This window comes from Rhipicephalus microplus, chromosome X (assembly GCF_043290135.1).
Source record: "Rhipicephalus microplus isolate Deutch F79 chromosome X, USDA_Rmic, whole genome shotgun sequence".
Lineage (NCBI taxonomy): Eukaryota > Metazoa > Arthropoda > Arachnida > Ixodida > Ixodidae > Rhipicephalus > Rhipicephalus microplus.
In genome coordinates, this window is record NC_134710.1 from 85,369,798 (window position 1) to 85,385,908 (window position 16,111).

Here is a 16,111-nt window from a genome sequence, read left to right on the forward strand (position 1 = left end):
CGCTTCTGGATAATTCCAAAACACCAATTTCGGTTCGAGGCTGCTTCTTTTCTGAGGTCTTTTTCGAGAATTGCAGCGAGCCGCTTTTGTTTTTTGTCGTCGAACAGGATACTTCTCTCGTTGGCTTGGGTGGTATTAAGGCCTTGAAGCTGCGTATTGAAGGCTCACAGCTGCAGTGTTTTCAAACCAGCACGGTACCGAACGCCGAAGTAACTCGGACATGTTCAATAGAGCCATCCATGCAGCTGCCGTCAGCACTTCAGCAAAAGTTTTGCTCGCTCTTCACAAATGAGCTGGGCCTTGCAAAAGGTTTTGTTCACAGGATTAAGACACGTGCGGGTGTTCAGCCAGTAGCATCAAAACTTCGCCGGCTTCCTTTCATGTCACGACCACGCGTGTCTTCCGAACTGCAGCGCCTGGAAAGCTTGGACATCATTGAACGTATCGACGCGTCAGAATGGGTGTCACCTGTTGTAGTCATTCAGAATAAAGATGGAAGTATTAGGCTTTGTGTAGATTTACGCGAACCTAACAAGGTCATCGTTCCGGACAGCTTTCCGCTGCCTCACATGGATGAGTTGCTTTAAACCTTGGTGGGTGCCACGCACTTTTCCAAACTCGACTTAGGGTCTGCCTACCACCAAGTTCCGCTGGATTCTGAGAGCAGGGACTTGACAGCTTTTATAACACATGAAGGGCTGTACCGGTTCAAACGCGTTTGTTTTTGGGCTAGCCTCAGCACCTGCTGCTTTTCAGAGTATGATGTGTCGAATCCTTCGCAATTGTGCGGGTGTCCTGTTTTACATCGACGATGTAATTATTTTTGGTAAATCAGCTGAGGAGCACCTCAAGAACTTGGCGGCAGTGTTGCAGCGTATCGAATACGCAGGTCTGAAGCTGAACAGCAAATGTGTGTTTGGAGTTCAGGAGCTCGAATTCTTGGGCCACAAGGTGACACCTAGCGGTATTTCACCACTGTCGGGGAAAGTGGACGCAATTGTGGAAACCCTAGTTCCAAGAAATGCCGCTGAACTCCGCTCCTTTCTTGGGTTGGTGGAATACTACGCCAAGTTTGTGCCACACTTGGCCGAGATGGTAGAACCAATGAGGGCTCTTCTTAGAAAAGGCGAAACCTTCACCTGGTCTGTTGAGGTGGATAACAGTTTCCGCGCGGTAAAGGAGGTATTATCGTCAGATCTTGTCTCGCACATGTTTGATCCTGCGCTTCCAATTATCATTTCCTCTGATGCATCCGAATGTGGTCTTGGAGCAGTCCTTCAGCAGCACGCCGATAATAAGCTTCGTACTGTTGCTTTTGCATCATGCACGCTATCTCCGGCTGAAAGAAAGTACGCAGTTGGCGAGAAGGAAGCACTTGCATGCATTTGGGCATGCAAACATTGGCATGCATACCTGTGGGGACGGAGCTTTTCTCCGAACAGACCACCAGGCCCTCGTTTCGCTTCTGTCTTCGCAGGTCTCAGGCCGACGCCCACTTAGAATTGCACGCTTGTGCACAAGGCTACTACGTTACAATTTCACGGTGGAGTACCAGAAAGGCTCATCTAACAGAGTGGCCGATGCTCTTTTGCGGTTACCCGTTCATATGGCAGATGGAGAGCTGACTTTTGAGGAGGAAATTGTTTCCATGGTTCAACCAAGTTGCCTGACCAAAGAGCAGTTTGAACAAGCGGTTTTTCCTGACGCCACTCTTCAAAAGGTGAAGGAGTTTTAAATGAGTCTTGGCCGTCACAGAGACTTGCCGGAAGGTCTGGAACCATAATTCAGAGTTTGAGACGAATTGTCAGTGGTGAGCGAATTGTTGTTGCGTGCAGAGAGGCTTGTAGTTCCACCATCTCTCGTGGCTCAACTTGTGGCAACAGCACATGAAACTCACCAGGGTGTCGGACGCACCAAAGCCAGACTTAGGGAGCAATTTTGGTGGCCCCGCATGGACAGTCACGTGGAAGCAGTCCACAATTGTAGCATCTGTCAAGCAACAGATAAATCGGCAAAGACGTCACCTGCCCCGCTGCAACCTGTCGAGCTACCAGAGAGACCATGGCAGAAACTTGCAATGGATATCGTTGGTCCCCTGGAGAGGGCGCCTCCAGATTGCAGATTTGTGCTGACACTCGTAGATTACTTCTCAAAATAGCCAGAAGTACAGTTTTCAAATGAAATTTCTACAAGAACCGTGACCGAGTTCCTTCTCAACGTATTTGCACGGGAAGGCTATCCTGAAGCGATAGTCTGTGATAATGGGCCCCAATTCACGTCAAAGGCATTTGTCAACTTCCTAGAAGAACAAGCGATCCGCCTGTCACACTCATCTGTTTATTACCCGCAGGCAAACGGACAGATCGAGCGGTTCAACCGCACGTTCAAGACTTGCCTACAACTGGCCCGTCTAGAACAACGTCCGCTGCGAACTGCTGTACGGCATTACCTCGCCGCATACAGGTGTACACCACACGCCTGTATGCGGCGTGTGGTGTACACCACACGCCACAGATATGGTTATAAAGTGTGAATGTGTAAATATTTCTTAGTTGGTGTACCTGTTACCTAATGTATTCAATATTTTTGGCATGTGTATAGATAATTTTGTGTGTATATATTGATGTGTATTTCTTGCTGTGTATTTCTCGTTCCACATATTAACTATGCGCGAATGACCTGTACTAACGTACTAACGCCTTCCCAAAATAAAACAAAATAAATGAGGGAGGGAAAATGTTGTATCCTGTATATAGTAGTTTCGGTTTCTGTGTTTGAGTTGGCAACACTGGGTGCTTATGATTGTATATATTTGTGGAAAGTCTAATAAAAAGGGCAGTATGCAACCGCTACCCGTGCGTGCGAGTCACGTCACCCGGTCACTACAGATTGCAGGTTAAGGCCGCAGCACGACGCCCAGAGGCCGCAGCACGACGCCCACAGGCTCAGAGCGATGGTGAAAGCTATCAGCAGGGAGCAAGGGTCCATCGCAGGCTGTTGAAGTGCGCGATGACAGCGTGTGGGATGAAAATGTGCCCGATCCGGGCAGCACTTCAATCGACGGAACTGGTCCCGGTGTCTTCCCCGACATCGACCTCGTTAGGTACTAGCAAGCTCTCCAATATATGACGGCGAGACGTAAGATCCTCGGACAAATCGTGCCCATCCTCGCAGAGCTCTGTTTTCTGGAAGCCCATTGTGTCCGTTGAACAGCTGTGCAAAATTTCACACTGATTCTAGTGGTGTACGCAAAAGAGGATTCAGAGGTGGAGTTCTCGGCAAGGACAATGCAGCCACTCAACGGACTAACGGCCGAGCTCACCAGGCACACGCGCATGGCCGGGACACGCAGTTGGACTGCTCATTGTAAGCGTTCTTCGAGTGGATGACGAACAGGTATATACCCAGTGTTCACCACGACGAAGATGGCACGACAGGGTGCGAGCTTCACAAAGGTGGCCAGGTGAGTCCATTCTTCACAAACAATGGACGCACCTGGCGTTCACCCTCTGGTTTTCAGTCCTCTGTCAGAGTCGCCTCTGTGCTTGATGGCTTAACGAACCCTGTGGTGCTGTTATTCATATTTCAGGGACGAGTGCTCGAACGGCGAGAAATGACAGCTTGCCGCAATGGCGGAGATTCTAGCACGCTCTACCGTGCCACCAGCGTAATTTGACTGGGTGGGCGCGGTCGGTCACAAATGAAGTAAATCCACTGCGAGAAGTGGGGTATGTGTGGCATAAATGCGACACAGTTTAGTAAAAGTAGTCAAACTGCTGGTCGATTTGCTCTTTCACTACCATAAATCTTGACCATGGTAGTCAATATTTTCGCGATGTAGTTATTTTGCAAAAAGCTTGGCTTTTAAAAGAAAAGTTTTCATACAAAAAATTACCGCATATTTAGGCTAGACCAGCCCTCCAGGGATGATGACTTAGCCGTATATTTTACTCCAAGAATTTCTCAATGTGTGAAAACTAATCGTCATGCAAAGAATTTTGACAGTAATATATCAGCATTAGACGTTTTTTTTTTTTTTTCAGGCTGACTCGCTTTTTAGTTGGCGCATGCATTATTACTCACGGGTGTTCAAGACACTATTGAGCTTAAGCCTGCAATTTTGTCTGGAGCAAACCAATATTACTGCAGACTGACCTTAATTATCACCTTATTAGATCTCACTTTAAAAATAATCCTCGTGCTTTTAAATTTATAGGAAAATTTCGAGATTGTTGATTGATACAAAACAAACAAATAAATAAAAAATGCGATTAAATGTGGGTAATATATTGCTGCCTAATACGGTTACTGTTTGATATTTTGTTGTTTAAAGTTATTACTGGCCAATGCTGATAGTTAAGCCGTGAGAACACAATGACGACAAAGAGACAACAAGGACAGGAGCGCTTGTGTCCTTCTTGTCTTTATGTCGTCGTTCTGATTTCGGGCTATAACTATCGTCATGTCATACCAACTAGCCCAAACTGCCACACTGGCTAATGCTGTTTTGCCTGCTTGACTGTGCTAGTACACCAGACTACCGAATTAACTTGATCATAACAGCCTTGAATATGCTTGTTGGATTCTAACAAATTCATTTCTAATTACTTATCGAGCATTCGTCGTTGTCAACATTTCAATAAAGTATGTTTAGAAGATTGAGTGTACGTACAAACGGCATAAGAAACATCTTTTTTTCAATGACCGAAACAGAGTTTAATTCATACAGTTAATTTTAGGCTATTTTGGAAACGGATTAAGAATAATTTTTGTTCTTATACGTGCATATCTACGTGCATATCTAAAACTCTATACGTGCATATCTAAAAAATAGCAGCATATCCACGGAGTGAATGATGGAGAGTTGGGCGAAGCATTCGTCGGTCCAATCGTTCTTGCTTCCGCCTGTCCATACGTCCGTCTGAGTGACCGTCCATGCGTCCATCCGCCCGTCCGTGCGTGCGTCTCTTCGTGCGTCCGTCTCTGCGTTCGTCGATGCATCCGCCCCTGCGTCCGTTCATGCGTCCATCCATCCATCTGTCTGAGTGTCCATTCGTCAACTATTCAACACTCCAAGTACCACCATCTCGCATCTTTTCATCATATATTCCCCATATAGAAGCACCGCCATCTAGTGGACATTGCAAGGACTAAACGAGAGGTGGTACACGCACACTTTCTTACGGCTTGCGCTTCGGGTCTACTTCCCACCTTTAACCACCTCCAGTTCGTGGTATATACTAGTTCACTGTATTCATGGCACCGCGGCCCAACGCTCGCAAAACCTTTTTAAAACCAAGGAGGCTACGCCCAGCGAGCATGACGTAGCAACATTTTCCTGTCAGATAGTGTTCAATGTACATGCCAAAGGCTGCTAATGGGAAATGAGAGAAACGAGAATTCGCCTTTTACTTTCTTACGGCTTGCGCTTCGTATTTACTTCCAACCTTTAACCACCTCGAGTTCATGGTATATACTAGTTCGTTGTATTCATGGCGCTGAGGCTCAACGCTCGCTAAACCTTTCTAAAACTAAGGAGGTTACATCCAGCGAGTATACCGTAGCAACCCTTTCTTGTCGTATGCCCCGCCACGGTGGTCTAGTGGCTAAGGTACTCGGCTACTGACCCGCAGGTCGCGGGTTCTAATCCCGGCGGCGGCGGCTGCATTTCCGATGGAGGCGGAAATGTCGTAGGCCCGCGTGCTCAGATATGGGTGCACGTAAAAGAACCCCAGGTGGTCAAAATTTCCGGAGCCCTCCACTACGACGTCTCCCATAATTATTTGGTGGTTTTGGGACGTTAAACCCCACAAATCAATGAATCAATCAATTTTTCTTGTCATATAGTGCTCGCTGTTCATGCCAATGGCTGCTAATGGGGAATGAGAGACAGAAGCATGCGGCTTTTAGTTAACGCGCACGCCGCGATCTTTTTATTGTTCAACAAAGCACAGGAGAAATCTCCCACTGGCACCACCTTGCAGGTCAATATGTAACACTGGTTACACACTACGACTACGACTACGACTACGAGGGACGAACGGGTGCCGCTTTAAGAAGCTTCGCCCCTAAAATTCTGGTGATCTTAACTTCTGGATGCCAAGACGGAGTTCACTGAGACATGGAAATTTCAGATGCTGACATTTTTCCCACGTTGTTATTGCTTCCATCATATCATTGCAAATGGCTACTATTTGTGACCTGTCAACTCTGGCACGTACCCACACTGAAGGACTGCCAGGAAAACGTTTTTAGTCAATGTATGATACCTGCATCATTGTTTGTCAACTTCTGACTAAATATTACAAAAATAAAGAAAATTACAAAGACAAAGTGAAGGCAAGTGAGAAAAATTAGAAGGAAATAAGTGCAATCACCCTGAGGAAAGCGAAATTTTGAGCTCACCAGGCAACTGTTCACCTGTCTCGACCAACTTAAATATATGTCTTACATTTATTCCTAAAACAATCACAGTTTTTTTCTAGTATATATAAGGTAGGCATTATGTTGAAATGCATTTAGTTGCTTGGATAAAATTACAAACCACATCAAATATGTTCCTGTGGCAACATCCCTGAACGGAGGCACCCAAATTTAGAAAAATTTAGCGGTTAAACTTTAACCTAGTGTAGTATGTCCTGACGATGATGATGATGATATTGGTGGTTGTGGTGGTGGTAGCGCTGGTGGTGGTGGTGGCGGCGGCCGCCGCCGGCCGGCCGGTGGTAATGGTGGTGGTGGTGGTTCCTCAACCATGGCTCGTACCCACTAAGGGGATTGGCCAATAAATGGTTATATATTTCTGGCCTTTCTGGTATTAAATAATCCTAATAAATAAAGGAAAGAACAGACTTAAAAATGTTGAGTGCAACAAATGTTTTTTACCGTTCATAGCAAACAATGTAGTCTACGTATTGAATATATTTATTATTGTAATATCGAACAAACTACAAGTTTGTTTTGAATTATTGTCCCTGCTTCATAGTTTATTTCCGACATCGTCCTCTTCCTCTTTTCAAGAGTGGATCATTTTAGCCTTCCAGAAACGGTGACAACAGTACCAGTCGATATTATATTAGTGGTGTTATGATGCATGGAAAAGACTCCTGGGACATGCGTTCCACCACGTGAGAATACTATAGTGCTATTATTTTTCGTTTACAATGCAGTTTCAATTATTATTATGGCTCAGCGAGAAATTCTTCCGCGCAAACAACCTGGGCTATATCCTCACTCGGAGCCAGGACGTTTAATTATTCATTTTATTTCTATCTTTCTCAACTATTGGGTGATAGACAAGATGATTTTGCGCTCGTAACCAAGGACGCCAACGCTAACGTTGAAGCAGGAATTCTTTGGAAACGAACTCCTTAACGTTATCACGTTATTATATCTACCAAACTCAACCTTGCAATATTTGAGTGGGAGGCAACCCTGTCCTGTTCTGAAATATCCTAGCAAAAGGCATGGTTGATAGAACCCGGCCGATGGCAACAGCCGATGGTCTTCCAATCTACGTGTTCTAACCACTTGCTGCACAACTGATAAGTAATATTTTACCGAGGGAACAAAGGAGACCTTGGGTAACCTTTTAGTGACATCTCCTCTCTAATGCACCTAACACATTTCGCAGTGTTGTCCCCCTTAACAATTTAAAGTGCCCGCGCTGTTTCATGAAGCTTTAGTTGAAACAATGTACTGATCTCGCAATGAACTTATACTAAGCTCATTGGCGATGTTTTCTTAATTATTAAACTACCACATTTTCCTTCCCCCTTGTTAAGCCACGCCCTTTTTTCTACATCAACCCTAATATTTGCAGACCACCTTATTCTATACCCCGCAGAGGAATAGCAACTTTGATAAGATTTTTAAAGGAATGAAACATGCATAACAAATGTTTGTAAATCCCTGAAAGAATTAAATGAAAAATTTTTAATACGTATACCACGAAACAGAAGTGCCAGTGGCCAAAGCACCCTGTAGACACAAATATTGCCCCGTCTTTTTATACGCAAGGTGTATAACTTCACTAGTTTGTTCCCCCTATCAACAGCAAAAACTGTATACGACTAGGAAGAAAATCAAAACCTTTCCGCTTTGGTGCCACGAGAATTTTTCATTCTCTGTATGATTAGTTACATATTCGCAGCGTCGTACCCAAGCACTCGTGTCATTGGCTGCGTTGTGAGTGACGTCGTCCATTCCGTCACAGTCGTGGCGCCGAGCAGGCGAGCACCAGTTTCCCTGAAACCTTCCACATGGGTATGCCACGAAACACGCTTGAAGAGCTCTGAGGGTGAAAACGTGAGAAAGCTCGCATTCGCCGGGGCGATGGTGCAGTCCGGAGACAAGAACAGGCCCTGGAGGCCGAGTGCCGGCAGCAACTGCGTACCAATATTCCGGATGCCTTCCAAGCAGCGCTTATTCGTGAACGGGAATGCAAGCGCTGGCTGCGGGCAGATCCTGCAAACCACGCCGGCAAAATAGCTCGCGATGTCAAACGCTTGCAACAACGTGGCGTTGCGGCGTCATTGTGAAGATTTCGGGAGCGCGTTCGCCGGGGTGAACGCCCCCTTTCAGCGAATGTTTTTCCAGCTCCACATTGGCTTCGACTTTGACCTCTTTGACCGCCAGTGGTTCGAGAACAACAGATGTGATTAACGCAATGTGAAACGCATTTAACTGCTCATTACCCTAATGCATGACCGCGGTCATGTGAGGAACAATGTGTGACATGGAAACTAAATACAGTAGTAAACCCAAGTCGAACATGTGTCCAACTTCAATAAGAAGCGCGAACATTAAACCAATAAATTTCGAAGGCTTCTATGCCAAGTACGGTTGAAGCCACTTCTAAACACCGTGATCGCACGTTTCAGCTTTCGCTGGTTAACCATTTGTACGGAGTTCTCAGGCGGTGATTTTTTTACATCCTTTTCCTGGCGATGACTTTCGCGTCTCTCTCGAAGTGAGGAGAGAGCAGTCATTGGTGACCACATCTCGCTAGTTTGTTGTTTTGTAGCGTCAGCTTTTATAGCTGCCCCTCGGATCGTGAGACGTTTCGATACACAAAACTTATTCAACAATCAATAATTATTTACCTCCGTGTAAACATGTCATATACACGGGCCGAATAAAAAGTTAAGAAATATTTGAAGTTACTATAAATTAACAACATTGTGGTAAAAGGAAGGGGGTTACGAGAAGTGGTTCATAAATGAGCACAGATGGAAGGCATTGCAGACGTGCCCTTCAGTGACACCTACTGGCCAGTACAACTGCTTGATGTCAAACACTGCAAACGGTGCCCAATACTTGCCACCAAGACTGAGTGGCCAGGAGAGCCACAGCATGACGACCACAGGCTCAGAGCGACGGCACAAAGAATCAGCTAGTGGCAAGAGTCCATGGCGAGCCGTGGATGCAGAGCGTGGTACCAGCGTGTGGAAAGAAAATGCACCTGGTCAGAGAAGCACTTCGTTTGGCGCGAACTGGTCCCAGTGTCTTCCCCGAGATCGACTGCGTTAATTACCAGCAGGTGTTCGAATACCAGGCGCCGAGAAGAAGGATCCTCGCCCAAAACGTGTCCATCCTCGCAGAGCTCCGTTTTCTGGAAGTCCATAGTATCCGCTGCTTCAGCTGTTGAAAATTTTATACTGCTCTTAGTGGTACAGGCAAAGGAGGATTCGTCGGTGGAGTTCTTGGCAAGGACAATGCAACCACTCAGCAAACCAATGCCCGCCCCCACCAGGACCAGGTGCACAGGCGGGGCACGCAGTTGGACTGCCCGTTGTGAGCGGTCTCCGATTGGATGACGAACAGGGGTGTCCCTCGTATTCACCACCACGAAGGCTGCATGACCGGGCGTGAGCTGCGCAAAGGTAGCCGAGAACGGACGCACCTGGCGTTCATCTTCTGGTTTGGAGTCCGCTGTGGGAGTGACCTCTGTGCTTGATGACTTGATGAACCCTGCGGTGCTGCTCTCCATATTTCTGCACGGAATGCTCGAACGACGAAAAACGACAGCTTGCCGCAATGGCGGAGGTCCTGGCACGCTCTCACGTGCCGCCAATGTTAGTTGACTGTGTGCGCGCACTGTCGTTCCCAAAGAAATGCATGAGATATACCCACTGCGAGATGGGGAATTTGTGTCGCATAGAAGCGACAAAAAGAAATGCAACGTGGTGGGACAACCGGTCAGTTTTTTCTGTACCCACTAAATAAGTTTACCTTAGTATTAGATCTCTTTTCGATGTAAATATTTAGCAAGAAACTTCGCGTTAAAAAGAAATGTTTTCATATAAAATTTCCTGCATATTTAGCCCTCAACGGGTGGTGACTTAGCCGTATTTATTTCTTTAGAAATTGTTTATCGGGCGAAAATGAATGTCATGTAATGAATTTAGACAGTGATATTTCAGTTTGAGACATTTTTTTGGACATCTTCCTTCTCTGTTAATCAACATATATTTTCCAGCAGGTGATCAAGATACCACTGTGATTTACGATGTAAAATCGTCTTCTAGAAAAAAATTATTGGGCTTGAATACTCACCACAAGGGATCTCCCTTCAAAGCGAGAATTCGTAGTTTTAATTTCAGAAGATAACTTGACCAGTGTTAATTTTCACAGAACAAGCAAATAAGTAAAAATTAAACTCGGTAATATATTGCTGCGTAATATGCTTGCCGTTCAATATTATGCTGTTTAAAATGATAGCTGGGTAATGCTGTTTCGCCTTGCTCGATTGTGCTAGTAGACCAGACTGCCGAAAAAACTTGATCATAACAAGCTCAAATCTGTTGGATTCTAACAAATTATGTTTCGATTACTTAAAGTATATTCGTTGTAGTCAATATTTCAATGGAGTATAATTAGCAGCTTAAGTGTCCTTACAAAGTGCATCAAATAGATCTCTTAGGCAATGTCTCAAACCTCAGGCACCAAAATTTAGCACAAACCATGCACTTATATTTATTCTATTTTGAAATCAGAGTAACAAGAAATGTTTTTCTAATATATGGATATCTGTGACATGCCAAAAATAATGTTCAACATTTTCTATCCCCCTCCTCCACTCCTCCGACTGAGAATCGGCAGAGAGTGATATCGTCAGACCAGCCCTGTGCAATCAAAATTTCAAAGGGGGCACACGGCATGAAAATGTGGTGGTCGTAAATTTTGGATGCCAAGACAGAGTTCACTGAGATTTTGATAGAAATTTTAGATGATGATATTCTTCCCATGTTGTTATTGCTTACATCGTATCAGTGCAAGTGGCTAGTGTTGGTTCCTGGCCTCTAGACTTTGGCGCCTACCCACTTTTAGGGACTGGGCAGGAAAACTTGCTGTCGATTTTGTATGATATATACACTATTGTTTCCCAACCTGTTAATAAATATCACCAAAGAAAGGAAACTACAAAGACAACGAGAAATGAAGAGAGAAAAAAAAAGTAAAACGAAATAAGTGCTATCACCCTATTGAAAGTGAAATTTTAAGCTTACCAAACAGCTGCTTACCTGTCCCGATCAAGTTCCAATCAAAGTGTTACATTTATTCACGCTAACAATGCCATAACTAGTTTTTTTTTTTCGAGTATATTTCGGGTAGCCATTATGTTGCAATACGTTAAGTGGCTTGCATAGAATAACAAACTGCATCAAATACGTATCTGTAACAATTTTTGAAGACGAAGACCCAAATTTAGAATATTTGCTGTGGTTAAAATTTAACCTACCGTAATTGATGATAATCACGATTATGACACCTCAACCATTGCTCCTACCTTCTCAAAAGTATTAGCTAATAAATGGGTAAATAAATTTTACGAATTTGTGGAAAATTATTTTCCCAAGAGATGGAGGAAAGAAGATACTTAAAAATGGAAAGAGCAATATCACTGTTCTTTTTACCATTTGTACAGACAGTATAGTGTATATGTTGAATGTAAATTACTGTAACATCAAATAAAGTTAAATTTTTTTCATTATTTCGCTCCATTTTTTAGCGTTTTCGTGAGCTCGTCCTCTTTCCAACAGCATTGTACAAGGTACACAAGGAGGCGATTTTTAGTATAAACTCCTTCTATCGTGAACATGTCAGCTTTCCATGTTTGTCCCTAAAAGCCAAAGCCTCGTATAGGCTTGTACCAACATGTATACCTGGGTGGATATCACCCAGCTAAACAAGTGCCCTCAACTGACGCCACCATAAAAGTTTCTCGAAGTGGGGCATTTTTTATCTAACGAGAATGCGAACGAAAGATGGCCATCGGACTGATGAGTCAGGTGACATTTATCTGATTATAAATCATTCTCGTCGGTTTCTTTCTTGCTCGAAAAAAAAGCGACAATTTTTACGACTTTACCACTTAGGCCACCCTTCGCGACGAGCTGAAGAGCGGCCGCAACTGCAAACCAGACGACAAACGAGCGCCAGCCACAGCGCTCACTGCTCCTGCGCGAAACTGGTTGCCGCAGCCGGCCGGCGGTGGCGCCGAGCAGACGACACGTGCTCCGGTGTTTCCTCTAACAGTGGACCTTATGTACATGATGGCCGCATTGCCATCTTGTTTTTTCAATATCGTTTGGTCACTCTAGCTATCCTCACCATTTTTGTTGGCTTATGACATTGACCATTAATGAATGCGACTATTATACATACTTTTTTTCGCGTATTCACCACGAATCGCACTTTACGGTTTTATTCTTTTAATTATGTTTGGTCCGACTTGTAGGAGACGCATTAACCTTTCTCGAGTGTTAGCTATATAGCATTGCATTAACGGCTGGTGACGGTGAGCCTAAAGGTTAGCGTCCCCGAGCCCCAAATAAATCAAGTTGTCCGGTGTGTGGAATAAATCAAGCCCTCATTAGGAAATACGCCCAAGTGGGGAACTCAATTCTGACTCCACGAAATCGCTTAGCGGGTGCCTGCGTATACATATATGCGCGGAGGTTTTTTTTTTTTTTTCATTCCACCCCCCATCGAAAAGCTGCGGGACTGGACTGACATTGTGGGCCCGACATTGCGACGCCATGTTTATTGAGCACTGCGGATGACTAATGAAGCTTTGTGTGTGAACTTTACAAATAGAATCAGTATAGCGATTAGAAAGATGCACCTGAATTATTCTTCATTTGCTTAAGAATGAAACGTAGAACAAGATACTAATTCGTTTTGTTCACACTTATAAAAGAGGGAGGGAAGATAAAAAGGAAGGATGGGCATTAGGTCAACCAAATGGCGCGTCCGGTTTGCTATTCTCCACTGTGGAAAGGGGAATGAGCGATTAAAAGACAGGGTGATAAAAAGAAGGCAGCCAGCCTGCCTTGCCTGCGAGACCGAGATCGTGGAATACGGCGACCCAATCATGCTGGTGTCACTGTAGGTGGCTGCCGAAAATATCATACCCGACAAAAAAGAGTGACGGCGCCGTCAGTACAATAGTCTTTTTTATAGGAACAGTCATCGAGAATGTGATGCGTCCTATCAGTATTGACAGTCGCAAAGGAGCCTCTGCAGCATTTCAAACAGAGAATGTCAGACCATCATGCGCACTGTGTGTATAAGGCACGTTCTCTTTCAATTATTGAGAAAAAAAATGGTCCTTCTGATTTCGCTTGCGTTATTAAAAAAAGTATGGTGGACTTCACTAAGCATGGCCGCCCATGGAGGCTCCTATCTTCAGTGCAACATGTGGCGAGTTTATTGAAGGGTGACTTGCCGTAGACACACTACTCGGCGATGTATGGGTCTCCGTATGATCTCCCCTTGTACTAGAACGAATAGACCCAAAGCATGGGTGACGCCATTTCAACTACCCACTGTAGTCACGCGTACTTTCTATTTGGAAACTCCTTAGCCTAAAATTGTTCATCGCTTTCAATATGTATGTGTGCGCATCATCAAACTCATCCCTTAGGTCCTTCAGCGCGTGTAAGAAACAAGGACGCTTCTTATCTTACACGTGATCACGTGAAAACTGGCTGTAGGGAGTTTTATTGCTGATGCTCAAGGACTTGCAGATACAGAATCATGCGTTTTATATAATCGAATAGCAAACAAGCGCTAAAAGAATGCACATCTTTGCGAATTCGCTACAGTGACAAAACTTTATGGCAGATGGCTTCACAGGTTCAGAAGCGTACTTTGTTCATCCTTCTTTTGCAGAGGCAAAAGATAGAAGTATAGAAGCATTTGTTTAGCGACGCCCAGAGTGCAGTTTGTTGGGTACGGCCTAGGTGCGCACGCAGTATCGTTGACGAGTTTTTCTGCGCGCGCAGTGTCGATCTTCACTATTTCAGATTTTTTTAATTCACGCCTGCTTTTTATCGATTCCTTGAGAAAATTTCTAGTTTTGAACTTAATTGCCAACCCAGTTTGTTGATCTGTTCGCACAGCGCAAGACACTTGTGTCACGGCTGGAACTGTCATTATTCAGATTGTAAGTTGTACGACCTGCCAATAATTATTTTTGCTTCAATTTTTTTGTGTTAACCGAAATATAAAGTCCTTGTTCCTTCTAAAAAGAAACAAAAACAAATACCAACAGGTACTTCAATTCACTGAGTAAAAAAAAAGTATGGAAAGCATGAACTGAACGCTGCATTTCTTATCCAGCACTCAGTACATTGCAAATCAGGAAGCTTCATTTGTCTCTTTAAACTATGCAACGATACAGAATCGCTGCTTTAAGCGAAATTAAAGCTGTGGATAATGTTGCCGTATATCTTGAGAGACTGGTCGATACGTGCTTTCGGTGAAAACAGCGTCGACAAAAAAATTAGGGGTGCGGATCAATGTTCAATTTGGTCATTTATTGCTTCTGCTTTTAGGAGTGTCCGTCACTCCTATGTTGAGCCACGTAAAAGGGGGAGTCACTCGATGGTTCACTGATGAACGGCCAGGAGGCTCCAGAGGCTTCGATGAATGATAGCAGTGCCCCTACAAAGGTTATCAAGTCTGGGGCCATCGATTCTTCTTGAGATCTCCCGAAACTTTCGCTGTATACTTATTGCGCTCATACGTTGGATCTTTGTTGTTGTTGCTGTCCCTGTTTATCGTCGTCTTCTTCGCTCGTCCTAGTGGCAAAATGAGAAAGAGAGAAAAAATTTTATTTAGTGATGTAAAGTCGTGCCAATGCCATGTGAATTGTCGCTGTTCTTAAAAAAATGGGCGTGTCATTTTTTCTGCTCCGTTTGCGCTTGAAAACTACTGCCAAAATTAAAATTTCAGGGTCACATATGCCATCTATTTCTTCTCGTTCGATTTGCCCATTCCAACGCACTTACACAGCCGTATATCATACAGCGATAAGTAAATATGTTTATGGACGAAGATCGACCACGTTTTGAACTGCATGCTTTACCAAAATGGCAGAAGAGAACGTGACTTACAATCGCTCTTCTTCGCCCTTTTCGGGAAGACAATGATTCAAAATATATACATGCATAGCGAGAGTGTTCCAGCCAACCACTTACTTGTACGATAACAGAAGGGAAGAGGACACATTACCCTTCTGCCCTCGTTCATGTAGTTGGCTGGAACTCCCTCGCTATGGGCAACCAACGAGCTCAGGCAAGCACAATTCAAGATACGTTTGCGCAAGAAAAAAGAAAGGAGGGTCTTGCTCAGGCGAAGACATCCGTGACGCCGAGCAGTGAACATAGCAGATAACGTCAAGGGAAGAATCAAGCCGGCCTTCGGTTCAACAATCATTGGTGGCCGATGAATGCCTATACGTTGACACGATGGTCCATTCAAAAACGCAAAGAGATAAAGCTGCGGAATATGAACAGCACACTGGTGGTCGGCATATATAGCAAAGAATCACCCATGTAGAGTTGAGACCTCAACTCAACAGACGATTGGTCTGTTTTGAACTACGAAGTAGGCGAACGCGTTTTCGTGCATGGTTCAGCGGCAAAATAGATTATAATAGCAGTCTGTAGTAATAAAAATTCCGCCATATCCACGAAGTGAATGATGATGAGTGGGCGAAGCTCCGGAGGTAAACCTGGTAAACCATGAATCCTCTGTACATTTTGCCCACTCGATTTTATTACATCGCTCCCCCTAGCGTACGTCGCCGCACTAAATCGAA

General features: G+C 44.5%; 1 protein-coding gene across 3 annotated transcripts in view; it reads right to left on the bottom strand.

Annotated features, from left to right (window-relative positions):
* Nucleotides 1-14,804: 14,804 nt before the first annotated feature.
* The window catches only part of LOC119176185 (beta-alanine transporter), a 99,496-nt gene continuing 98,189 nt past the window's right edge, over nucleotides 14,805-16,111 (bottom strand). For all 3 annotated transcript variants that reach the window (XM_037427346.2, XM_075877247.1, XM_037427347.2), the window contains one exon: nucleotides 14,805-15,089. In XM_037427346.2, coding sequence (XP_037283243.2) covers nucleotides 15,029-15,089 — 61 coding nt within the window. In that variant the 3' untranslated portion in view covers nucleotides 14,805-15,028. The remainder of the gene's footprint in view (nucleotides 15,090-16,111) is intronic.